The following is a 27,283-nucleotide window of genomic DNA, read 5'->3' as shown; positions in this document are numbered from 1 at the left end:
GGAGACACAACGTTCCTGCAAAGTGACAGTTTGCTATTTAAAGGTTTTGCCTCTCTCACCTTGGCTTCGGGACTTGCTCCTCGGGAACAGGTGTCCACGCCGACTCGCTGTTCCTCTGCTCCTTGAATTTGCCACTGAAGACCTTCTCTATGTCGTCCATGTAGAAAGCACAGACCGCCGAGCCGGTGATGCTGGTGAGGAGGTCACAGAGAGAGAGAGGACGTTAGAAAGAGCGAGACAAGGGTCGGAGATTCTGCTTCGTGTCCAAGGTCGACACAAACTGCTGCATGTGCACAAAACGCTTGAATACTTTTTATTTATCTGGTTATTGCTACGTCTGTGTTGTTACTTTATTTATTTACAGAAGTAGAATTTAAACTTCATGTTTTGCCGATAAACCTTCTTTGAGAAAAGTTTGGTCCATGTCCCGTCAGCTAACATGGAGGAGGCGGGGCTTATGACCTGTACTGCCGCCAGCCACCAGGGGGAGATGTCATATCGTCCATCTTTACACACAGTACGGCACCAGACCACGTACCGTCACTGAGTATTTTTCCTTATCTGACCTCAGCCTCACTTTTGGGAAATAGAAATCACCAGACAGTGAAACGGTGGCCAGGGCCCGTGAAGCACTGACCTGTTGGCCTGCGTGGTGAAGACGCCGAGCACCGCCGGCCGGTGGTTGATCTGCATCACGTTGGTCAGCGACTGCAGGACGTCGAAGTAGAAGAAGGAGTCGCCGGGCACGGAGCAGTTCAGCCGGGCCTTGAGGAACGAGGTCCAGTAACGCTCCAGGACCCTCGGGGAGCCGCCGTTGTCGTTCTTGCAAACACGAGCCACTCTGGAGAAAACCACCTGAGCGGAGATAGAGAGAGAGAAAGAGAGACGGAGAGAGAGAGAGAGATCCGGGACGTCAACACACTGATGTGATGTTCAGCTTCAGAAACTAAAAGAACCGAAACCACAGCTCTGGATGGAGCGTCGGGCCCGAGACGAGCGCCTCACCTTGCCAAGTGTGGTGTACTCCACGGCGATCTCGCTGAGGAAGAAGTACACGTAGTTCCCGTACTCGATGGCGTGAAGGAAATGGGGCTCTGTGGGAGACGGGGGGGGGGGGAGGGAAGAGACATGTGACCAACGAGCTGGCAGAGACGCCTTGTTGCCGACATGACGGGGCATTGTGAGCAGGCTGGCAGCCGGGCCGACAACACAGATGCTCAATTTGGAAAATGTGTCCAGGAGAGATTTAAAGAGGGAGAGTGCTGAAAATGGCAAATCTGAATAATGGCACAGACCAATGAGGAGCAGCACTCGCACAAGATTTATTATTCTGACACAGAAGAACTCCAGCTTGTTAAAAAATCGAATTTAGAAAAGTTTCTTGTGGGATTCAAGAGAAAGTAAATCAGAGTTTTAACCTGATTTCTTTATGAATCTATTCAGATTCTGGACATTTTCCTGTAGTTGACCCAAACAATCTCCTGCTGCTTCTTCACATGTGAAAGACAAATGTCCAGACGCAGGATTATACATTTTTCATTGTTCATGTCTGAAAACTGCTTCAGGTTTGATGTTAAGTCAACTTTGGAGGCCGGACTTTCAAAGACAGTGTATATAAAGATGGACTATGGAGCCGTAGATGCGAGGAAAAAACAAAAAACCTTCTTTGAGAAAAGTTTGGTCCATGTCCCATCAGCTAACATGGAGGAGACAGGGCTTATGACCTGTACATTAATTTGGAAAATGTGTCCAGGAGAGATTTAAAGAGGGAGAGTGCTGAAAATGGCAGATCAACCTCACGTGGTCACATCTGTACGTTGACGTGTGAAACGCCGGATTCTCACCTCGCAGCCATTTGGAGTCGTACTTCACTGTGCGGAGGACCGGGCTGCTCTCTCCCAGACTCCGGTAGATCACCGCGTCGCTCGCCAGGAAGTCGGTCATGGTGGCCGAGTAGAAATCCCCACCTGAGAAAAAGGGGAAGTAATTGAGTTATTGAGGAACACGGCCCGGGATCACAGTTCAAACACACCACTCCTTCTAAAGTGTCTATTTCGGTCCCAGATGACTTTTTATTGCCCTTTGAAAACAGGCGGCGGGAGGAGATGAAGGAGAACGTGTCACTTTTAATAACGCCCCGCGTGAACTTTGCATAAATGTCAGTGGAAACCTGGCAGGGCCGAGCGCAGGTCTGCTTCTCTCTTCACTCTCCTCTGAACCTCATTGACCCCGACGTGTTCACCGAGGATCAGCTTCCTCCTCTATGATTAGTACAAAAGAATATGTATCTGACCGCAGATCAGATCCCATCAGAAGAGACGTATCCAGACGATACCCTGTGTTTATCGGAGCTCTGAGGCTGAACGGCTTTTATTCATATTCTGCTTTTTTTTTTTAGCTCTTACTGTTTCCAGAGGTTTAGAAAGGAAGCAGCCAACGTGTAGCTTCAGCTATTATTACATTTAAATTACAGGTTATGATTTCCTTTTTGTATCATGCACGGTTGTATTCAATGACCATGTGTTGCAGATAAAGCAGATGGACATTAACACGTTTGATTCAGTGTTCATCATGTACAGAGAAAGATTTTTACTGCGGCTCTCCTTCAGTTTCATTCGTTCACAATAAAAACGTCAATTAACTGACAGGTAATGTCCGTCTTTTCAAATCAATCAGCTTTTCGTCTTGTTTATCTACATTAGGTGATTATAATAATAATGACAGAGCAAAATGAAAAAAAGATCCCAAACTGCTTTCGAATAAGTTTCCTCCAAAAGAGAAATTCAAAGTTCCTTTGATAACCGATATATTTGATCCACACTTGATTTACGATGGCTTTGATCTTCCTGATGAAAATCCATTCGATCTCACAACACAACAGCTTCTGATGCTGGTGTTTCACCCATGATGACTTCCTGATTTAATAAACATCAATTTAATGTTCAAAAGATATGAACCTGCTTTCATTTTCAGCATCAGCCAAAATAAAAACAACAAAATTAGAATTACCGGACTGTAGTTTTATGCCTCCGCTAACCAGAGAAGTTTTTAAAGAACTTTCTGCTTAGAGACATCATGGCTTTGTGAGGCCATCATGACCTTGACCTTTGACCCCCCAAATCTGATCAGTTAACCCGAGAGTCTAAATGAACATTTGCACCAAATTAGAAAAGATTCCCTCAAGGTCTTCTAGAGATATCATGTTCACAAGGAGACGGACACTCACTGTCAGTGGGGGGGGGGGACATGTCAAACTAAATACTGATGGTACTTTAAAGACACTTTTAAAACAAACAGTAGCTGTGGGACCTGAACCCATCACATTTCTACAATCACTCAGTTACTGAACTCACCAGCGAAAAGCCCGACGTTGGACTGCCGGGACTCGAAGGGACAACGGGCTTGTCCCACCACCTCCTCTCCTTCCTGCTCCAGTGTGGACATCTAGGTCAGAGAGGACAACACCACTGTAAAAGCTGCACCAGAAAAACAACCGCACATAAAGGACAGAGTGACGACTTTAAACACAAAGACAACATCATCGTTTACACTCGCAAACCCACGAGGTCACTGCTGCAGCGACTGAAAAATCAATCAGCCTCACACACACACACACACACACACAGGTATTTAATGTGCAGTCGTGTTCTAAAGCAAAGGATACGCAACAAATTATTGTGCGATAATGAACAACAACACATGCATCATAGAGATTAGTTTCATTTGATCCGTTGTGCGTGAGTCGAGTTGGTTAACGACACATTTCGAGAGCCGAGAGGAAACTCGTTATCTCTCGACCGTATTCAAAACCTGCTGGTAACAAGGTTGTGTAGCTCGTACATGACAATAAGAAGAGCCCGGCGGTGTGTGTGTGTGTGTGTGTGTGTGGAGAGGAGGCCTTTGTTGACATTATTATCAGGCTCTTTATGTCCTTATTTTTATTCTCCTACTCCTAAAAACCTGATTTAACACAAACGTACACATTCAGGTCAATAAAGTGTTTTTGGGGATGTCAGTATTAAGGCTATGGTGATAACCTGCCTCTTCCATGTTAGTGGATGGGACATGGAGCAAAGTAAGAAGTCAAAGTACTGAACTTTTCCATCAGCCAATCACGAATTATCTGGGATAATTTAAGGCTTCATCTCCTGATAGATGGAGGAAGTGGAGACGAGTCGACTAAGATGACGACAGATTACAACAGCGCCATCTAGTGGTCGGAGGTTCAAACAACACAAACCGAACCACTGCCATGAATCTTTGAATATAAACAATAAATCAATACGCTGGTTTTGAGACTCAGTGTCACAAACCATAATCAGATTCATATTCTCCCAGCTCGAGTCAGTGTGGACGAGTCCAGCTGAATTGTGGGTGATTGCTGCTCCGTGTGCTCCAACTCACAGGAGGAGAAAATCAGCCATTAAACTTTACATCAGAGCTTTGCCACATAACACTCAAGGGATGTGAACAAAAATAACACGTCAGATAGTGGGAGAGGAATGTGTTTACACCCCTGAACCTGACGCAACCATACAGCTCTGCCCTAAATATCATTTGTGTGAAGTGTTCACTTATTATTCAGACCGAGCCTCTGGTTTGTGTTGCTGCTGGAATCAGTTGCATTATAAAGCACAAAGTGACGGCTCTTATTGTGTCCACCGCTTGTATGGCATCAGATGTGAGCTCCGCTTGGATCTGGTGAAAAGAGCTTTTTGTGTGACAGAGAAAAATAAGAAAAACATGAATCTAAAAAAAAAGAAAAGAAAAATCTGTGAATTAGAGAAAGTGGCAAAGACGAAGAAGTGTTTTAATGTGTTTTCTAGTTTGGCTTTTATTAAAGGAAGCAGACACACAGGAAACCTCGGGGGACTCACTCTCGCACTTTACTCCTAAATGTACGTTTAGAAGCTGCTGAGACTCGAGAGGTAAACATTTCATTTTTGTTTTGTTGTAATAACTTTTCTCAATATTTCATGTCTGTCAGTTTTCCCTTGACAAATGCAAAATAAATGCCCAAAACTAATAATCTTTCATTTTTGAAAAAAAAGGTTCACAAGGGGCCGACTGTGTTCTGGTTTCTAAAACTGAGGACTTCAATATTTCTCCAGAATAAACTTAAACAATGTGATCTTAAAACCCTGGGAAAGAAATTCAAAATCAAGAATCTGAGAGAATCTGGTAAGAACAAGTGTTCAGAGGGGATTGTTGTGCATATTGATCTGTGACTACAGAGTGGGGATCGAACCCATGCAGCAGAAGTTGCAGCCATTACATGACAGGGAGCAAGATCTGATTCTGCATATTTACGTGTACAGTGTACAGTGTGGACATTGAGCTATGGAGGGTTTTGTTTTCTGCATATGGTTTAGAAACCATATCGGACCTCATGGGGACAACCTGCTTGGAATTGTTTCTCAGTAAAAAATAGAAAATATACGATCAGAATTACTTAGCAATTTCGAAAAAGGTTCATTCCTCGGGGGCTTTAAGAGAAAAACGAGAAAACAAGCAGCAGCAGGAATAAACTTAATAATCCCGATTCCCTCTCTGATCAGATATTCACCTGCAGGACGAATCCGTCTCAAGTGAAACAGCAGTTTGTTCTGATCAGGAAAACACAAAGAGCTCAGAAGTGAGGATTGAACAAAGCGGCGCGGTGACGGCAGGATCGCGGCCCAGCGGGGGGGTGAAGACAGATGGATCTGACGCCTCAAGGTTTTTTCCTTTTTGCTTGTGTGTATCACGGAGACATGTTGAAGACAGCCTCTCTCTGTTGTCTGCAGAGCAGCTGTCTCAGCAGTCTGGTCAGTGAAGCTGCGTGTTCACGGCTGAGCGTCCATTCATGTCTTTGACCAACGCACACACACACACACACACATTCTCACACAAACACACACACACAGACACACACTCTCACTCAATCCCCCGTTGTCCTGCACAGACTCTTCATGACGTCCCAGAGACAGTTTTCCTTGATATGATTTACACCTGCTCTCTCTCCAGCTGTCTGGATAGTCATCTATTGGGCGCTGGGGTTTCTTTTTTAGATGAGGGGGTAAGTGGATGGGGGGGGGGACACATCTGGGGGGGGGGGGGGGGGGGGTGTGTTGGTTAAACTGTAAATCAGCCGCTCTTCACCGGAGGGAGTCCACGGCGGGGAGAAGCTCTGTACTCGAGGCTGCAGCTGTGGAGTGAGACTGTGCTCGTCCTTCATGACACATGAGACCTGATCCCAGAGGGTTCTAGATCTAATCTTTAATTTAAACCACACACGGCTCCAGACTCACCGGTCACACAAGTCAATATGACCACGTGTTGACTTTTGCCAAACAAGGACGTGAGAGGATTGTGGATAATAGTGGATCGTGGTGCTGTTATTAATTTATTATTAAACCAGATGAGTTACCAGCTGAAGGTTGTTGGTTCGACCCCAGAGAGTCGAGCTGCAGTTCAACTTCAGGTCATGAATTTAACGAGGGGGGGGGGGGGGGGGGGGTGAGGGAAAAGGTTTCAGACGTATTCTGTCATAATGAGGATGTGAATTCTTGAGTTATGGGTAAATCCAGGTCACAGTGACCTTGACCTTTGACCGTCAGCTCCTCATCAGTTGGTTCTCACGGCCGATGAATGTTTTTTGGCCGCATGTGAAGAAGATTCCCTCACAAACCAAAGTGTTTGATGACATTATAAATAAATCAAAACAAAGTATATTTACATTTCCTCTTGTTTTCCAGAGCTCCAGACCGGCCTCTGCTAATAACCCTTCTCTCCCCGTGTCGACCGTTAAAATGATTTTTAATTTCACCCGAGCAGTAAAACATGGAGCCCTGGACGAACCCGGCTCACTCTGACCTCGGGATATACACACGACTGGGTTAGTTCACAGAACAGCTCTGGAGATATCGTCTGGCCTCGCTCAGCCTCCCCCCCCCACCCCCCCACCGCACTGTTAGATTTACAGTGTGTGTGTTTCCCCTCCTGCTCCGATGACCGGCTGTGACCTGCTGCTGCTTCACACACCGACGCAGCTTTACCTTCACGTTGTCCTTAAAGAAACTGAATCTGGGCCTTTGTAATGTTTGTTAGTATTTAGCTAAAACGAGGAGATAACCAGAGATTAGTCTCCTCCCGTCTCTCCTCCTCTCGTTCTGTCTCCTCTCCTTTGTCCTGATTCCTTTATCTCCGGTCGTGTTGACCCAACATACCCCCCCACCCCCCCCCCAGTGAACAGACCTGCTGTGGATATCCGCTACAGATACAGAGAAGTACCGCATGTGTCCAGTAGGGTCTCACAAGTATTCAACGTAGTATTTTTCTGAATGGGCCACATGTTCCTCGTTATTTATATGCTTTTTCATAATTTCCCACCTATTGTCTCACTCTGAGCTCACAGCTGTTTGTTGTAGCATCAGTGAAACACTAGTTTTTTTAAGTAAAGATCTACAGCTGGACTCAGAACCTGAAGGAAAGACCTGCTGCTGTTACACAAAGAAGTTCTCATCATTGGCCCTGAACACTAGTTCCCTCAACATTAACTCAGCCCCAAAGAATCTGGGATTAAATTCAGAAAGTAACTTGAGCCTTAAACAACACGTAAGACAAACAATCGAGTCAGGTTTTTATCAAACGAGGAATATTTCCAAACTAATTAGACTTTACAGCCACATTTCCTTTTATATATTTTTCCTTTTATAGTAAAAAAACGACTAATGTCATTTTTTGCCTCAAGCCAACAACAAAACTAAATCCATTAATTTCCCCTTCACCTCTTGTATGTGATGCTTAGCGTGTTCTGAATGTAGTAGCATGTATGTGAACTTGCCCTGGGCCGTTTGTCATGTGACGTGTTGTGTCCCGACCTGAAAGAGTCAAACAGTTTTTCAACATCTGTGGAGCCGGAGCCGGTTGTGTGACCCGTTTGTATTTGTGCGTTTACGACGTGACATCGCCGGTTGATGACACTCCTCACACACAAGGACACGCTCCATCATCCTGTCACTGAGCTGTAATATGATCACTTATCTCTAACTGAGGCCCGGTGGTGGCAGCGGTGGCGATGCGGCATGTGGCCGTGCAGCGTCTTACCTTGTAGTTGCGGCAGGTCGGGTTGAAGGCGTTGGTGCCGCAGGCGAAAAGCGTCTCGTCGTTTCGCGGAACGAGAACTTTGATGTAGTTGTAACATTCGTCCTGTCGGGGGGGGGGGGGGAACAGATTGAAGTGAGAGAGCATCAGGGAGCAGGTCCACAGGGACGAGTTTCACCGTCATCAGCGTCATTCCCTCGGCTTGTTGTTGTGGTTTTATTCCAACTGTCTTTTGCCCAATGGCTGTGGCACCGATTCTGATAAAAACTGGACATGAACTTTGACATTTGAGCATTTTAGATCAAGTCTCGTGTCAAATCTTAGACTGGTGATTTACATTAGAAACGCCTCAAACATAGGTTTCCTTAAAGAGCCAAACCAAAGTGTCCATATCCTCTAACCCCCCCCCCCCCCCCCCCCCCCCCCTCCCCTGTGTGTCCCAGAAGCCAACGCCTCTCACTGTGGACGTCTCTGCACAGAAGGACACATGTAATCAAGGCAGGAGGTTTAACTGTTTGTAGCATCGTTAGCAGACAAACTTCCAATCCAGTCAAACGGAGGCAGATGATTGGTCGGTACAGTGAGAGCGCGTGAGTCACAAGGTTTGGGTTTCACGTCTCAAACTATCGGCACTTAAAAAACTCCACAGTGGAGGAAACGAGGGCAAAGGCAGAGGAAGAGGATTTTAAACTGAGAAATGGAGGAAGATTGTTGTGTGTGTGTGTGTGTGTGTGTGTGTGTGTGTGTGTGTGTGTGTGTGTGTGTGTGTGTGTGTGTGTGTGTGTGTGTGTGTGTGTGCTGAAGATAGTACTCACGCTGTTCTTCCCCCTCACGGTGCATTTATCCACATCCTTCGTCTTCCAAGTCAGTTTCTGAAACAGAGAGCAGAAAGGCTGTCAGCACACAGAGGAGCTGCTTCCCACCGTCCCAGCTTCTGTCTGTCCCCAATGTCCCAGCTTCTGTCTGTCCCCATCGTCCCAGTGCCGTTAGGAGACGACTGTGATGCAAATCTCATTAACTTCATAAACTGTCGTGGAGCTAAACACACAAACACACAGACAAACAGAAACAGAGGGACGCCTGCGGTGGCCTGCGCAGCTTCTCGCTGTTCCACAGGGATTTAAAAAAACACTCAACACTCGTGCGGGAATCGAACCTCTGCAGAGGACGTTTCTATCACTGTCCATACGAGGAGCAGTCAATTAGTCCCAATTAGCTCCAGACCACAGACACACTTCCTGTTCTGCAGCAGAAGATGCGTCCCCTTGTTAACAGGCTCTGCAGCTGAAGGTTTAATGTTTCCCGTCCACCGTGGGAATATTTACTGAATTCCCTCCGGGCCCAGTTTCCTTCACTGGATCCTCTCTGGTCTCCGCTCACAGGAGTTTGATGTTTCACTCAGTGACACATCAAACTCCGGGATCATGGACTGAACTTCACAAGAACAAGACAAAGTGTCTTCTGTGGGACGCTCTGCCGGGAGTCGGAGACACCGGCTCTGCTCCTGGTATTTTCAGACTCGTTAGGTTTTAATGCCAAATGTGACTTTCAGAGGTTTCAGCCACTTTAGAGCTTCGACTCGTTTCTGCTGCGGATCTGAAAGCTCCACACTTCTCTCCTCAGATGATCCTCGTGTGTCTGACAAGCACCATAATCAGTCTGGATATTAAATAGATGATTTTACACAAACTTTCAAGAATATGCACATTTTAATTACTGTTTTCACATCGACTACTTGTGTCAACAGCACATTTCTGAATATACAAGTTATTTAGTAATGCAGTGCAATTTAATTCCCACTGAATGAATAAACAAATTAATCTATCATGTATCCAGGAAGATGGAATCTAACCAGTATTGATTTTTGGGGCCAACTCCGAGCAATAAAAGGGAGTTATACACAGATGTATATATATAATTTATGATAAATGATTTAGAAAATGTGTTTAATTGAGTTTCTACTCCGTCTTTTACTGTGAACTGTGTAATGCTTCAGTATTGTAAGATAAATAAAAGATACTTATCTTGTAAATATGGATGATTTGGCCTGATAATAATTCCCTGATCCCTAAAAAGTCATTATCAAACCTTTCTAACAAAGAAATGTAATTAAGATTTGAATTTTTACAGTTGAACCATAAAGTTAATAACAAATAAATACAAATATAACTCAAAAATAACCTATTGTATAGAACTTGAATTAAGAAATTAGACGTAACATCCTATCTGAGTCATTTATTCATTACGTCATACCAGATCCCAATCTGTGAAATCCATCAGACTCTCTTCACCTGAGATGCTAAACGCTGCTGCACCGAACTGGGGAAACAAACTGGGATCACTGGTTTCTCCATTACAGCCTCACAAAGAGCCTGTAGTGTAACACACCACTGGGGCCGAGGGTCAGTCCTCTCGGTCCCTGACACACAATTTGTACCATGAGCCCCGTGCTCTCCTGTCTCCTTGTTCTCAGACAGCTTCTAATTCCAGCCCTCAAGTCACACACTTCACTTAGAACCTGTGAATCCAGTAAACCTGGCAGCGTGTTGTTGATGAAGAGGAGACGTGCATCTTAAATGAGCTTCGTTCAGACGTGCTAAAGAGACTGAGTGGCGTGGAGCTCGCTGCAGGAATCACACGGGAGTAAACCGGGCTTTTGTCGGGGACTCGCTCACATGAAGCGGTTTGTGCTTCACGACAACCAACAAAAAACTAGAGTCACTGTGATCGTGAAACTGAGGGAACATCGTTGGATGAGGAATAAAGAATAAGGCCGTTTCCTGTACAGGAGACATAAGCTGCTCATATTCAGATTGATCATTTTAATGGGTTATTACTTAAAAAGGTTTTTCCCCACCCTCATCTTCATCACTTTCCTTCAGGGCGAACTCAACATGTGACAGACTCCTTGAGCTTGAAGCCCCCCCCCACAGGCCATCACCTGGAACTCCTCCAGTGCGACTTTGAGGAGATCAGACATGATTCAGGAGAAGTCAGCGTTATGGTAATAGCTCCTTCCTTGTCCATGCTCCATTTGGTTTACTAATAATTACTTATGGCCACCCAGGCCCACGGGGATCAACGAGGAGAGGGGGGGGGAGATGAAGAGCTGGTTCAAAAATGGATCTGAGAAGAAGAGAACCCTTCGTCTCCTGGCAGCGCGAGTCAGTCACACACTAACGATGGAGCTCGGAACAGGAGGAGCAGGAGCGGGAGTGTGACGGAGGAACACGAGCTTCAATAAGTTTCCACTCTGCTGTCACAGAGAAGCCTTTTCAAAAGCATCATACACAAACTTTTAACGTCTCACAGAAGGTAACTGGAACCAGATGGACACACATCACATCCCAGAGCTTTGTGCCACGGCTGACGGTGAAATCAATATTCCAGATCCCCTCGACGTGGACCGGCGGCCGGATCAGAATGAATATCCGTGTTTGGCACTAATCTAAATATAAGCAAAGTAAAGCCGGGGCCTCGGAGGGCTTTTATTTAAGTGCAATCATGTTTGACAAATGAGATTCAGATAGGAGCGAGCGCGGCACTTCAGCAGCCACGAGAGAGCCGGCGCGCCACTTGTATTGGATATATGTCTGAAGAGAGATTGCTTAATACTCGAGTGAAACGGGAGGCAAAGTGCAGAAAGGAAAACAACCGGATACAAACAGGAAGCTTGGTTTTGTTTTTCTGTTAAATTGCTGTGGGTCAGAAACACAGAAAAACAGGGGACTGGTGTGTTATTGCAGAAAACACAGAGGTTTTATGGTTTCACTGGTATTTGTTTGTCAGAAGGAAGGATTATGGAAAAAGTGCAGGATGGATTTCCATGAAACTTTGTGGAAGGGTGAGTTATGAGTCAGGGAAGAATTAGAAAAATCAGGCTTCTTTAGGGAACTGATTGATTTTAATTCAAGGGGACTGTTGCTTTCCACTGGCTGAATCCACGTTTATGATATTTATCGAGTGAGCCGAGTATTTTTAAACTATCGGCTTTGATCAAATCAAACACTCCTTAAATGTCAAATTCTCAGGAAACAGGAAATTCATCTTGGATGTAGAAGAGCAAATATCAACAGGTCGTGTTTGTACAAGAGTCACGTTGAATAATACGTTAATAAAGTGATATCGACTCGAGCAGGAGTTTAGAGAAAGGTTAAACAGAACAAGAACATGTTGGTTTGATAAATTGGTTTGATTCCTACCTGTCGTGGGATTATCTGCTCGGACGAAGCAGCCAGATTGACGGCAAACACGTGGTCCCTGCAAGAGATGGAGAGATGACATGTCAGGAGAAGAAGAAGAAGAAGTTATTAAATCACCAAACCTGTGCTTTGAAAAAACAAGGGCTTCTCTCCTGCTGGATCGAGAACGTGGAGCAGCAGGAGGTTTATTGGCTTTTCAATTTTTTACTTTTCAAACCAGCAAAACTTTTCCATCTATCGACCCGATCCATATGAATCACTGTGGGAAGGGGGGGGAAAGGCCGCGGTAAAATAACAATTCCATTTAGGAACATTAAAGATCTCTGTACCTCTTTCGGATGGGGGGGGGGGGGGGGGGGGGGGGGGGGGGGGCTCTTGGCACGAGAGCACCGCAGTTTGAGTCGGAGCCAAGAAGTGAGGTGGAATTTATTCTGCACAATGAAAATAAGGAGAGGAGGCGCAACCTCCTACTTTTTGGATAATTAACCTACGACATCTTGATGGAGAGGGGAGCAGCACACAATTAGACTGAGTGATGCACAAGGAGCAGAGAGGAGCTCATTCAGGTCTGAGAGGAGCACAGAGGAGGAGGAACATTCAGGTCTGAGAGGAGCACAGAGGAGGAGGAACACTCAGGTCAGAGAGGAGCACAGAGGAGGAGGAACATTCAGGTCTGAGAGGAGCACAGAGGAGGAGGAACATTCAGGTCTGAGAGGAGCACAGAGGAGGAGGAACATTCAGGTCTGAGAGGAGCACAGAGGAGGAGGGACATTCAGGTCTGAGAGGAGCACAGAGGAGGAGGAACATTCAGGTCTGAGAGGAGCACAGAGGAGGAGGAACATTCAGGTCTGAGAGGAGCACAGAGGAGGAGGAACACTCAGGTCAGAGAGGAGAACAGAGGAGGAGGAACATTCAGGTCTGAGAGGAGCACAGAGGAGGAGGAACATTCAGGTCTGAGAGGAGCACAGAGGAGGAGGAACATGCAGGTCTGAGAGGAGCACAGAGGAGGAGGAACACTCAGGTGTGAGAGGAGCACAGAGGAGGAGGAACATTCAGGTCTGAGAGGAGCACAGAGGAGGAGGAAGACTCAGGTCTGAGAGGAGCACAGAGGAGGAGGAACGTTCAGGTCTGAGAGGAGAACAGAGGAGGAGGAACACTCAGGTCTGAGAGGAGCACAGAGGAGGAGGAACACTCAGGTCTGAGAGGAGCACAGAGGAGGTATTACTCCTCAGTATTTAGGAGTAAAACTTCTCTTTCAGCGATATAAGAACAGATTTAGATAAACTAAGAGGTTGTTATTATACAACGACAAAGAAAAGTAACTTTTTCTGTTAATTAAACCATAAACGGAAATACAAACCCTTATAGAATGTTTTATATAATCTAATGGACACTTCAGGGAATCTTTGTCTGCCGGTAAAGAAAAGATATAAAACAGTCGGGGTCTGGAAAGTCTGGATCATATTTTTTCAGTCTATTGAACTAAACAACTAAATGAAACAATTATGAAACATAACTACTCTGAAATGGAAGAACTATCAGTGCACCCTGTGTGCATTCATTTCACATTAGAGTTAACTTCATGAGCAAAAGATATGAAAACATATTTTTCTCAACATGGATTCCTTTTTAAGACGAGATGATGATGAGACGTCGTTAAACTGTGATCAACACGTTGTATCCTCAAAAAATAATAAAGCCTGGTGAAAAAAAATTCTCTGCTAAACAAAAATAAGAGGAGACTAAATTTATATCTTATTAATCAGCAGGAGAGCAGCTGGCAGCTCGGTGAAGACAGCAGGGGGCCGAGCAGGGACTCAGAGCAGCTCACTGACACTTCTTCAGTCAACCTGAGGTTTTCATCTGATGCTTGTGAGATAACTTTCTTTAAAATGACAATGTTCTGTTTATAGCAGAGGTACAACTATGTAAATGTTCCTAATATTGACAGAAACCAACAGTGCTAATAAAAGTGCATCGAGAGCTTTGTGTCAGATTCTATGTCACATGAAACCAGCCGGTGAGAGTTGGTGACTCACCGAGCAGCGATGTAGAGCATGTGGTTGATCCTCAGCATCCTCTGGAAGTCCAGGCCCAGGCGGACGGTGTCATTGTCCGACATGAGGCCCTGGAAGCTGGGGTAGAGGTAGGAGGCTGCGTGGGGGGGGGGGGGGGGGGGGGGGGGGGGGGACCAGACGGAGAGGAGAAGATGTTAAAACCAGAGAGAAAGCCAGAGCTGAACCTCGACAGCGATTCACAGAGAGATGATAAAACGACGAGGAGACTCAGACCAGCTCTCCTCCACGTGTTATTAAATCTCAGTCATCACATGTCAGTGCTTCTACAAACTGTCTGTGATGGTCTCACATCGGTCAAGAAGCAGCAGAGCGACAAACATTTAACAACAAATCAGCAGCTGAGAGAAACATTTCACCTTCACAGTGGAAAAATAACACAAAAATGAAAGATGCATTGTGCTAAAACACCCAGAGCACACCCACTGTATGCTAATGTGCACTCGTGGAGATGGATGGGGGGGGGGGGGGGGGGGGGGGGGAGTTGTGAGTTACACAGCAGTGTCATAGAAGTCAGTGTGATTTAAATAAATAGCTCCTGGTGAGAAGTTCTTAAGGACGAGGCAACAAATCACAACGTGTCTCTGTCTGGTCAACATTCAAACAGAAACAGTTGGAGGTCAACGAGGTTTAACTTTGCTGTTGTCAGGTGTTCCATTTATTAAATGATATCACGTGGTTAAAAAAAGTCAAAAGTATAAACTCTCTGTTTCCACGGGCGGCTGCAGTTTGACTCGGTGGAAATCAGACGCGTCCATGCGCTAAAACAAAATGAGGAGGCAGCAGCATGAAAATATTAGATAAGATGAAGTGAGAGAAGTGGTGCAAAGAGAACGATATAAAGGAGAGTGATATAATATCCACTCTGTGTTGCACCGCGGCAGATTTTCATTTTTTTATATATATATATTCTCCCTCCTCTGCATTTTAATTCCAGCCGACTCACAGGAGGACGTGGGGAGAAGCTGCCGAGCGGTTTGAGGAGCAGGACGTCAGGCGGTCGGGGGGGGGGGGGGGGGGGGAGGACATGCATGTGTTTAAAAAAAGAGAAAAGGAAGCTAGAGGCAGAAGTAGAATCTGCCTGTTCACTACTGACAGCCTACTTACACCACCCTGTCCTCCACATCACACTCATCCTCCGCCCTTTCCCTTTCCTCTGTGTTTTTCCAGAGCAGTGATTCAGCTGAAGGCCACGCTGCTCTGGATCTGCACCATCCTGTGTTGCTCTGGATCTGCACCGTCCTGTGTTCAGTGCCCTCCAGGCTCCCATCTGACCCGGGCTGCTGCTGAATTAGCAAAGACCCACTAGAACTACACCACAGTCTGAAACGGGTCCCTCTACAGGGAGCCGTGTGTTCCCCTCAACGCTCGTCTGCAATCCACTGTTTAAAGATTTAAGCGCCTAATGTCTGGTAGAGCGCTGGACCTCGCTGCTCTGTCTGGTGAGGAGACTCCCAGCGGCTCCGTGGTCCACCGCCGCTCCACCGCTCCCCCCGGGTCAACGAGCTCTTCTAATTACTCCTCAGCACTTTCACACCCTCTAAAGTTTAGGGGGCAGCGGGGGCACGGCCCGGGGTTGAATCATCACAGAGCAGGGGAGGGTGTCCACATTTAGATCTGTGCAGCAACTCTGCTGAGAAGAGACTGAAGTGAAGCAACGTGCAGCAACATCCTCAGGCTGCTGCTGATCTCAGACCAGCACCGACACCAGTGGACCGAGAGGACGAGCACCTGGACTCACTGTATTTCTAGCTGCAGCAATTAATATCACAATATCTATCAGCAAACTATGTATTTTGATGATGGCCCGGTGGTTCAACGTGGAATTTGAATGTTCCTCCAGAGTTGTACGTGGCTCACTTCCTAAGAGCATCTTGCCAGTTTACATAAAATAACAAACGCCTACTGAAGGACGTGGGTTCGAGTCTCCTCATCTGTCACTAAGAGTCAAAGAGCCAAGGCGAGTCCCGGAGGAAGCATCTCTTAGCTTCGCCTTCATCGACCTCCACCTGACGAGCGACTCACACAGGAAGTGTCTCTGACTGGTGAGCGACCTCGTGTCCCACTGTCAGCTGCTGGGACCAGAGGTGACAGATTGCTCCCATTACACCTGGGATAGAGCGCCACATATAGAACTATTAGCGCGGCTATTTCTGCTAATGGCTGCATTGCTCTCCTCCAGATAGATCAATTACAGTGCGTGGGCCGTGGTCTCAGCCGCCTCTTAACTCAATTATGGGCCATTACAGGCAGTCGGGATCTTTTCTGAAGACCTCCCCAGTGATTGGGTGGCACTGATGAATCACAGGGGGGGAGGGAGGGGAGGGGGGGGGAGCTGCTGGTAAACTCTTGAATTTAAAGTGTGTAATTCTGTTTAGATCAAGTAGATTTAAATGTGGTTTCATAAGAGCGTAGGTGTGAGTAGGCACTCTGCTGCTCGAGGTTTCAAGCAAAGTGTAATACTTGTTATTTGTTTAAAAAATGATATTTTCCAGGAGATTACACAGATTTTTTCCATTTAAATCAATATCAGGAACCTTCAGTTCTTTTCAGCTGGTTCATACCAAGCAAAGTAATCATCCAATCAGCAGCTGTTGCCAATTTATTTGTGGTTTGAGTCACGTTGACCTGCCTGATCCATCAAAGCTTCATTTTCCAGAACATCTCGGATCAGAATCTCAGACATATTCTCACAAAATCACCAAAAAAACAGATTCAAAGAAAACAGGATGTTCCAGCAGCAGAATAAAACGATGCTAATATGCACTCGCTGGGAACTTGTCCTCAAACACATCCACCTCCCTGAGCCCTGGTCCCCGGGGACGAGACTCAAACACAACAGTGACCCGAGCTCCACTCTTACATCTGCTCCTGCTGTAGCAACACAACAGAGTGTGAACTCACAGTCTCTTCCCACGCTGCTGATTGGCTCCAGGTCCTGGGGGAACGGCGCGGCTCCTGAGGACAGAGGAGGCAAGGAGGCGGCGGCGAGGGTGAGAGCCAGGAGGAGCGGCAGGACGGGCGGAGGCGAGCCGGGCATCAGCCTCATGGTGGCAGAAGATGAGACCTCACTAGAAACACATGGCACCGGGTCGATTCCCCTCCCACCTGAAAACAGACATGATGGAGAAGGTCAGAAGTCAGAAGTCAGAAGTATTTTTTTATTGCCAAGTAGGTTTACACCTACAAGGAATTTGCTCTGGTAATTGGTGCTTACAATTAACATAGAAACATAAAAACGCAATAAATACAACACACATAGGAAAGCAATGAAAAATAGAAAACCAGTATATATTTACTCACTGTTTACTTCTTATTTACTCACTTTTTTCCAATATCTATACAAAGTAACATTTATTTCGACATAAACATTTCTGAATAAAAAATATATAAAAGATAAAAGATGTAAAAAGTGAGCAAACAGCAGAATGAGAGTAATCAAGTAGGTTTGTAGGTTGGAAAAAATAAAACCAAATTATTATTATATGTAGGTCAAAGTCAATTTATTGTTAGTTCTGCTCTTCAGGACATAGACGGGATTGAAAAGCTGTTTCTCTCTGATCCCCGGTGCAAACACAAGAACATATAAGTACTCAAAACAAAGTACACAGAAGGACAAAGTATACACAAAGTATGCAGTCACAAGGCACACGGTGGAAAGGATGAGAGAAGTAATTTAATCAGAGTGTCGGCATCTGCCCTGAATTCCATTTCGATGGAACTCTACTAAAATAAGACATAAAAACATAAACATCTCAATTTCCACTGATATCATGTTTATTGTGCTCTGAGCATTTGTTCTGGAAACAAACACGTTCACAGGGAACTTGGCCGGTAAACAGGTTTGTGATACATTATTGTACATCACCAGACATAGGAAGAATGTCTCCATCTGCATAATTACAGAGCTGAAGCAGCAGCCGGAGAACAAAGGCAAAGGGTCGAGTCAGAGATAAAGACGTTTCCTCTCCACCGCCGCACACAGAAGAGCGAGGAGGACAGAAGACGGGGACGGGTTGTGTGTCTCGTGTGAAGATGTCCCGACCTCGTCCGCCTCCTTTCAGAGTCACTTTACCTTTTCCCTCTGACACGTAGAGAAACTCCGAGGATGAGAGAGACCGCGAGAGAACGAGCAACACGTTTCATATCTGAGCAAAGACACGGATCTGTTGAGATAAACTTCAAACTGTGATGACCTGAGCTTATTAAGGGCATTGTGTCCTCCACAGGCGGGGGGGCGGGGGGGGGGGCGGGCGGGGCGGGGGGGGGGGGTTAATGCCATGTGTGGTTTGGCAATGAGACACGGGCCACATGGTTTTAAGTGGGAACAGGAAAGTAAGTCAACAGAGACATGAACCGTCATCAATATTGATAATAGCCCGCTTCATCTGAATGCAGGGGAGGAAGCTGCATTTAGCAACGAGGCCAAGTGGCCATCGCGACGCCATAAATCGAGGGGCGTGGGGGGGGGGGGGGGGGGGGGTCTGCTCGTGTGGCCGGCCCAGGGCGATGCATGATGACAGTGTACATGATGGGTTAGCCTCATGTGCCGTGATGTGGACGGGGATTCCTGCCAACGAGGACTCCCACCTGATGGAACTGAGACAAATCCCTTAAAATGTGCCAGAGACACTCAGGGGACGAAAAGGACTCTGATCAGTGAAAAGCTTTAAATTCCCAACAAAACAGAGATTAAACACGGCGCAGGTGCAAAACACAGAATAAGAACCAGTTCACTTTCAGGTAAACCAGCACATCCCGGCATCATTATGTCCTCGTGAGGAGTTATTGACATTTATTAACGACCCACAGGGCAAAAGGGACAGGAAGCCAGCAGCCAGCAGAGTGTGGTAGTGACGCACAACCATAGTGAGCTTATGCAAAACCCCGTCTCATACACTGAAAGTCAAGCTAACACCTCGACTACAAGCCAGGAGACACGGAGCATGAGGTCCCATGATGACTTTATCATTCCGAGCTGCTGCCGGAGACATTCTGCAAACTCGGCTGGATTAAAGCCACAGAGCAAACTTAAGCTACGAGGACATGTCAACTTCAGGATTAAAGAAACGACTGCTGCCACATCATCACAACACGTGGAGAACTGCGTCAGTCAGCAGCGAGCTGACGGAGGTTCACACCCCCGCACACACGACACAGCAAAACAAAACACACACACCTCCTCCTAGAACTGGTTATACTGGCCCCGAGCCAGTCCCATTAAAAACAGGGGAGTTGACTATGAGAGGATAAAGGGCTGTGATGATGTAAAAACAAATTAGTTAGCTCTGAGCCAAGTTTCTTAACGGTGAGGAGAAAATCCGCCTTCGCATTTCAAGTTTGTCTGAAATATAAATTATCATAGAGTCACTGGGATTACAGAGAAGTTACAGAGTGTTTCCTGCAGAGAGGATTACAAGAAGCATGATCTGTGTTCTTCTAGTGCATGTTCTGTTGACATTTACAGTCAACACAATCTTAATGTATATAAGTTATTAAAGTTTATGGCTTTAAGTTTGGTTCCCAACAAGTTGCTGCACAAACCCCCCCCCCATCCCATGTTCCTGCTCTGTACCCCATGCTCTGGGGTTCGGACGAGAGGGATCATTGTTTTTAATGAAATGGACTCGTTAATCCATCTGGGAGACGCTGTCTGTTCTGAGGAGAACGGGGGTTTCTCCGGGACACCAGGGGGCGCTCCATTGATTATCTGACATTCACTGGGATTACCAGGCAGATAGGATGCATCCACACAGAATCATTCTGGCATCCCCCGGCCGTTCGCTGGGTTAATGTAGAAACGAGACGTTAAGAACAAACTTTAAATCTCAGTCTTTATCGCTGGGCATCGAACGAGGACATAGTCGTTTAAATTCATGCATAAACTCACGCAAGTACATTTTTATGTTCACCAGTCCCCACTTGGCCCGGGATAATGGTCCCATAAAAAGTCACACTTAAAAATCTAAAGTCCAATTTTATCCTCAATCAACTGCATCGCATCGCGAGCACCTGTCGGCTCGGGGGGGGGGGGGGGGGGGGGGGTCCACTTCCTGCCAACACCTGCCGCACGCCACCGAACAGAGGAGCTTAATCCGAGCGCTGAGTCGGTCCCTTAATAGTCCCTGACCTCACCGGGGCCGCGGTGCTGCCGAGGCTAATCCACCCACCCGCTTTCGATAGCCGCAGAATGGAGCGCACCTCTCGCCTGGCACCTCTGTGCACGTGGAGATCTCGGAGCCCCTTTGCCGGGGAAACGTTTAAGCCGCCCTCTCTCTCTCTCTCTCTCTCTGCTCCGACCTATCTGCCGAGCACACCGGTCAGATTATAACGAGCTCGCGGATCCCCCGGTCTCTCGGCACATTTTCGGACACAATTAGCCACATTAGCCTCTGCTCTCCGCGGGCCGGGGGAAGCTCGGCAGCGGCGCAGGGTCACCGGCAGAACACCGTGATCATGGTGAGAGGATGAGAAGTCAAGTGGGAGGTACAGTCCAGGATGTGAGGGTGTATCTGTGGTAAAGCCACGGATGGAATTCATTTAAAAAGGAAATGCTCAGAGGAGGAGGGGATTTATATAATTCATGCAAATCAACACACATTTCTCATTGTGTGTATTGTTTCTGAAGTTTTTCATACACCAAGGTCTCAGTGACACCGTTCAAACCCCCCCTGGCTCGTCTGTGTTGTATATATATATAACTTTACAGAATCCCATACCTTTAAGGCCACCATGTGCAGCCCCAGCACACTGGTTCCCATTAGCATTAGGGGAGGATAACAGGGTGTCAAGCTGTCGGGCTCCCCCCCCCCCTCGCTTTTCCCGACCAGCGTAGAAACAAATAAAAAAAAACCTGCCTGATGATTTTTGATTTTTTTGTTGTTGTCAAAAACAACCACATGGGGAATTCTAATGTGGCAGGAGGGGAAAACACCACATGATGTGAGCGGTGCGCCGACAGACAAACAATCCACTGTCGAGGCCCGAGCCACATTGTTCCTCTTCTCTTCCTGGAGGGTTCATCAGACCACCTCTCTCTCTCCCTCTCTCTCTCTCTCTCTCTAGTCCCATGACACGAATCACACAGCTCATCACCGCCGGCACTGAGCTGTTGCTGTTATTCTCTGACGAGCTCACATCCGTCCCAGGGTTCACTCTGAGTCACAGCTGACATTCAAACACAACACACCACGGGGAGGAAAACAACATTTCCCCATGTTTGGTAAATATTGACGATGGATATCCTTTCCACACCAAACTTCTCTTCTGTGTATTTACAGCAGTTCCCCCCCCCCCCCCTCCATTTACCCAGAGGCTATTTCATCTCCTCACTCAACCCTAAAGGAACTAATTAGGTTTCTGATGGTTAAACACGTGGAAGGCGTCTCGGCAAATTGGAATTGGGATTAAGGAGAATTTGGCAATAATTGAGAGAACAACCCCCACGGGACTCAGAGGTGGATTCTATGGACTCGTGTTTTCATGGGGTGGAAATTAGTTCATTCTACTGTAGCTACAACCTAGCATACAATTAATAATTAACCTTCAAAGATCAGAAGTTAAAGCAATATTGGGCAACTTGGTTTTACATGAAATCAGCTCCAGCAAGTTGAGGAGTGAAGCTGAACTGTGGATCAGTTAAAAATAATTTATCTCCAATATTCTGCAGGAAACTCTTAAAATACGAAGAATTCTAAATATCAGTTTGGTGGATTTGTTAAAGCCGCAGCTCCTCTGGTTCAGGAAGCCGGGGATTATGGGTAATATTAACTGTTTTGAGTGGGACTACGCAGTCAGAGCTCCACTCAACACACAGGTGTTGTTTTATGTCTACATTGAAACCACTTCATCCCCCAGTATTAGATCCCAATAGAATCAATCACCACATGTGTCTGTAGAGGGCGCTGTTGCTCAGTTAAAAGTTACACAGTGTTGCTTTAAAATCTGATTTTGATCTGATTTTTTGAGTTCAACATGTCTAACAATTACACTTTGATGGATCTGGAATAGACACATTAAGTGTTCTTTCAATAACAACCATTTAAACCTTTATTCAAGCTTATTTAGTGGATTTCAACACCAGTAATTCTTACAAATTAAAAAGAAAACTTAAATATGTACTTTTTGAACCTTCCTTTATGTCAGACGTTCAGGGACTGCCAGTGTCACCTGTCTCACACCAGGCTGACGCTGGGTATAAATACCTGACCCGGCTGAGGCGTCTAAGCTGAAGACAAACATGTCAGATATAGAATCTGGGGAATTCAGTATTTTTCAAAGGGCCCCGCAGTGACAGAAACAGAATGGCTCCGGGGGGGATTTCTCCTTGGCAACATTTTTTAAAAGTCCATTAGCATCCCTGGTGGAAAAGGAGTGATGGCTGGCTTCTCGCCTTTTACCAAGAATAGAAAATCAATGGTCCCTGTAGTCCTTTAGTCCTTTAGTTCTTGGATTAGTATGTCAACTGCCTGCTGTCCGGATAATGTAGTCTCATTCTCAGAGTGCCTGCATTGTGCCATGGCAAAGAGTGTGGGGGGGGGCAAGATGGCATCCAGGATGAGCTATGTCTATCAGGGGGGGGGGACCCTCCTTGCCATCAATGCCACTCAGCCCGTGCTCAGGGGAAGGCTGCTCTAACCTCAGCAGCCTCTCGGTTCAGACGAGTGACGGGCGAGGCCATCGATTGTCACCCAGTGTCAGACTCCCCCGCTCTGTGCTCATCGAGGAATCCCCACAGATTAGAACCCAGTTCATACCCGAGCGTCCGAGGAGGATCTTGATTGATGTCAAAGTTAGACCGAGCCGACAGCGAGAGCCAATACAAGTTCTGGAAACTGTTTCAGCTCTGAACTGATCCGACGGACGTCATTAGATGGGAGGAGAGTGTCTGAGCAGGGTCCCACGCCCCTTCTTAAAGATTCAAGGGCTTTTCAAGGACTTTCCAGGCCTGACTCCCTCCAATCAGAGGACCCAGCATGAAGGAGTCGCAGGAACAGATCGAGGTTAATTAAGGTGGCAACGTTCAGAATCTGATGAGGAGTAGCAGGTGTTGCTCAAGCTCCGAGGCAACGACTACTTCAATGTGTGAATTTCCGTTTCACAATGACGCAGACAATGGTCTCTCTCGCTTTCTCTAACACAACACAACTCAAACATAGTGTTTAAGATGAGCCACATGGACAGAGACTTATTTATGAGTTGAAAAGATGAAGGGACACATGCAGACAACAGATTGGAACCAATTTCCTGACATTAATAATAAAATAAATGTTTGTTTATTGCACAAAATCTCAGAATACAACCCACGTCTCGTCTGAATCTGTTTTCAAAAACTTGTAAGGCCTTGATTTTCTTTAAAATGTCCCCTGATGGCGTCTCCCTGAGAGTCCAACGCTCAATACAAACAGAATTACTCGACTGAAACCCAGTGATTTGTGAATGGGTATCAAATCAGTCAGGACTCAGTCAGTCCTGCTTCCAGGACCGGTTTCTACAGAGCGAGTGGGCCGGACTTCACACACAGGAGGATCCGTGCAGGACTCAGACAGCGAGACGTTCTCTGATCGATCTGCACAAACCGCTGCAGGCATCATCCATCGTCTTCATGTCTATTTGCAGTGGCTGAAGAGAAAAGAAGCCCAGAGGACCATCAGTCGAAGGAGGATCAGGCCTGCGCCAGAGGAATCATCTTCATCCGTCTGAGTCCTGTTAATTATTTAGATTCATTTTGAGGGAGGCCTATAACTCCCTGACCAATCCCTGCCCCCTGTCAGTCAGGATCCAGCTTCAATCTCCTGTGGTGCTTATGGCATTTTCAAAACAGGCCTTACCTCAGGGTCACCTAATCAAAACCATCAATTTTAAAACACCCTCGGCGGCATTTGTCCGAAGCCGTCCTCCCTCATCTCTCCTCTCTCCTCTCCATACATACAAGTGAATGTTAACTCCGCCCGCCTCCTCTCAATCTCTCTCTCATCAATAATTCAGGGTGTTATTGAGAAACACTACCTGAACCCGTATTGACAGAAATCTAAGCACCGTCATTCTCTCAAGGGCGTCATAATTGGATACCCCCCCCCCCCCCCGCCCCGCCCAGGTTTGCAGGGCAAGGTTTGGGAAAAGCTGGGTAAAGAGAGATTGTTGTTGTTTTCCTGTATTTTGCGTGTTTCCATTTCTATTTCAGGGACTGGACTCATCGACTGGGGCACGATCCCTCTGGAGCGTTTAGAGAAAGTGCTCGAGAACCTGAAACTTGCCAGATTGGAAGTGTTGAAGAAATCTCTGAATGAAGCACGAGTGTGTGTCATTTCATTACCTGGCAAAGACGTTCACTCAATCCAACCATGTAGGGAAATTTAAATCAGAATCACATAATCACATGTCATGCAGCGCTACACCAGCCAAAATCTCTGAAGGAATTAAAACACCCCAAGAACGAGATATTCACAATCCGATGAATAACGTGCGGTAGACGGGGACTTCCTGCACACGGCTGCACGAGGATAATTAGCGTTCTCCTCCCGTTAACTGATTTATCCGTGTGCACATCATACAAACACAACACCCCTGTTCCACGGCTGCACACTGATGTCTGATGCCGATAGAAAAGGAGCAAAGAGCAGAGACAATCTCCTGTCCCATGACACGTTACACACTATTGTGTTGCCGGAGCCTGTCAGGATTCACACACAGCTGCTGACCCACTACAGGGTCGTGAGGAGAGACACACAACCTGTCTGGATGAGGCTGATAATCAACAGAGCAGTGGCAGGATGGAAATATGCTGATAAAAAGCTGTATTGTGTTGAAGGGAGACGACAGAGAAACAATGGGATTCTGTCCAGTTGCCAGGAGATGGACTTTCCAACCAAGTCAATGCAAAGAGACCACACGGCCGTCTGGGCTCCGAGACAAAGAAAACACAGATGTGAGAGGAGACATGATGTTTCCTTCCTTTGCCCCCAGTTGCATAATGTGTGGATAGCAGCTAGTCTGACTCTAAACCAGTCGCACAACAGTTCTGCTGAGGTTTCCAGGTTGACCACTTGGGGTGGAAAGGGTTTCACGATGGCTTTGGTGAGTTGTGAAAACGAGCAGCACGAGGGAAGTGTTGTGTTATCTGAACATTAGATCATTTAAATCCATTCAATCTACAGTGAAGCTGGAAATGAGCAGAATGAGTCACTTTAAGAAGCTTCGGGGATGTTTGCTCCCTCAGGTGAAGAAACCAACACGAGGGATCACAAGAGCACCGGGCTCAGTGGTGTTTGTGCTCTTCCTTTGATCAGATTTGGTTTGTGAGTGTGTCTGTGAATATATGTGCACGTATATATACTAAATAACTAATTAATACTTTGATCACACTGTGGAGGAGAATTTCAAGAGACTTGCCTGAGTAAACTTTCACTGCAGTGGGCGAAAAAAAAAGGAGAAAACCGGGATTAAACAAATGAGAAGACAGGATACCGACCTTCAAACTAACCTTGAAGTGTGAGTTACAAACTTATTGTGCGTTCGATGCTGTTTCATGTGCCACAGCTGGATGTCTGCCTCCATGGGGACAATGGTTTCCATAATTGAATCAAGGCCTGAATCAGAGCCCACACGTGCAGCCGCCTGTTTGCAATAAACGGAAATGGAAATGTGCAACTTTCACTTTGCCGTCGCCGAGGAGGCTTCTGCTGAGGACCAGCGCTTTGAGGACTTCACGGTGGCTTTGTGTCCATTAACTCGGTGGCGGACAAAAAAAAAAAGAAATAGAGAGAGAGAGTGAGACTTCTCTATTAACACAGAGGCTCTTTGATCTCTATCTCCCCCGTGGTACCAATTAGCTCAGCTGCACCGTTTGCATTTCAAACTCTTTGCGCTTCCTATTTTTCTGAAAAGACATCCTGCATGAATTATCAACCTACCGGAACTTCTATTCCCTTTCGAAGGAAAAGTGAATCATGAGTGGCGTGTCTCTGAAGTTTTGGTTTCTTCAAACGAGCAGCGAGGAGGGAAGATTTCAGATTCACGTGGCCTCCTGCTTGTTCCTGTTTGTCTGGAAAGGTGATGAGGTCACAGCTCAGAGCGAAGCCAAAACAGCTTCTACTCCAATGATGAGACACGGGGGGGGGGGGGGGGGGGGCAGCGCAGTTGAGAAGTGATCAAGGAAGATAAATAGCTCTGAAGATTCTACCAATGCTTTTATCCCTTGTTAGTGAATCACAAAGACGTCACCCGGAGTGATCCATCCCTGTCACGTTAAGTCCCCGGTAAGACAGGGAGGAGGAGGGGGGGGGGGGGGGGGGGGGGAGCTTCTGAGGGAACGTGTGACAAAAGTACATTCGGTGAATTTCACTTGGACAAGAACAAAAGCAGCGAGCCCTGCTTTTTTATAAATGAATGATTTTTGCAATCTGAGCGGTCGATGCTGATGAAGGGAAATATAAATCAAGGGCGAGCGAGAGGCTTCTCGGCGAGAGAGTGCCTCGCCGAGATAATGGCATCATCATGCCCGTGTGGTTCGCTGTTCCAGGGAAGATTAAACACTTTATCATTGTCTTTGGGACAAACAGTCTCTCCACGTCGAGCATGCATCTCCAGTTATTAGACGCCCTCTCTGCTCAAACCTGACATCCGAGCGTCGGGCTCATCACGCAGCCGGAGCCTGAAGAGGAGAGAGAGAGGAAATGGAGGCGGAGGTCTTATCAGGCCGGTGCTACCGTTCGGGGCAGAGAGCCGACGGTGGCAGGCGACCTCGTCTTTTATTACCCCTGATCACACTGATGATGTCACCTCAACACATACTGAAAGGCCCAGAAGCTTTCAAGCTCAGTTTATCTCAGTTTATAGCTTCAACAAGTCATCGGCTGCGGGCGATCATGGACCGAGGAGCCGCGTGGATCCGCTCGTCACGGTGGAACATGGGAGGACCAC

General features: G+C 46.6%; 1 protein-coding gene across 1 annotated transcript in view; it reads right to left on the bottom strand.

The window, feature by feature from the left end:
- sema6e (sema domain, transmembrane domain (TM), and cytoplasmic domain, (semaphorin) 6E) overlaps window positions 1-26,361 on the bottom strand; it is a 66,074-nt gene extending 39,713 nt beyond the window's left edge. Inside the window, exons 1-11 of the mRNA XM_053432823.1 lie at window positions 26,275-26,361; window positions 17,267-17,470; window positions 14,327-14,441; window positions 12,288-12,345; window positions 8,901-8,957; window positions 8,089-8,190; window positions 3,354-3,444; window positions 1,845-1,967; window positions 1,006-1,094; window positions 638-855; window positions 60-191 (exon numbers count right to left, since the gene is read on the bottom strand). Coding sequence (XP_053288798.1) covers window positions 60-191; window positions 638-855; window positions 1,006-1,094; window positions 1,845-1,967; window positions 3,354-3,444; window positions 8,089-8,190; window positions 8,901-8,957; window positions 12,288-12,345; window positions 14,327-14,441; window positions 17,267-17,411 — 1,130 coding nt within the window. The 5' untranslated portion in view covers window positions 17,412-17,470; window positions 26,275-26,361. The remainder of the gene's footprint in view (window positions 1-59; window positions 192-637; window positions 856-1,005; window positions 1,095-1,844; window positions 1,968-3,353; window positions 3,445-8,088; window positions 8,191-8,900; window positions 8,958-12,287; window positions 12,346-14,326; window positions 14,442-17,266; window positions 17,471-26,274) is intronic.
- Window positions 26,362-27,283: the final 922 nt, after the last annotated feature.

Source organism: Pleuronectes platessa, chromosome 10, assembly GCF_947347685.1.
Source record: "Pleuronectes platessa chromosome 10, fPlePla1.1, whole genome shotgun sequence".
Classification (NCBI taxonomy): Eukaryota; Metazoa; Chordata; class Actinopteri; order Pleuronectiformes; family Pleuronectidae; genus Pleuronectes; species Pleuronectes platessa.
Note: the sequence above shows the minus strand (reverse complement) of the source record. Positions and strands in the feature narration are given on the sequence as shown.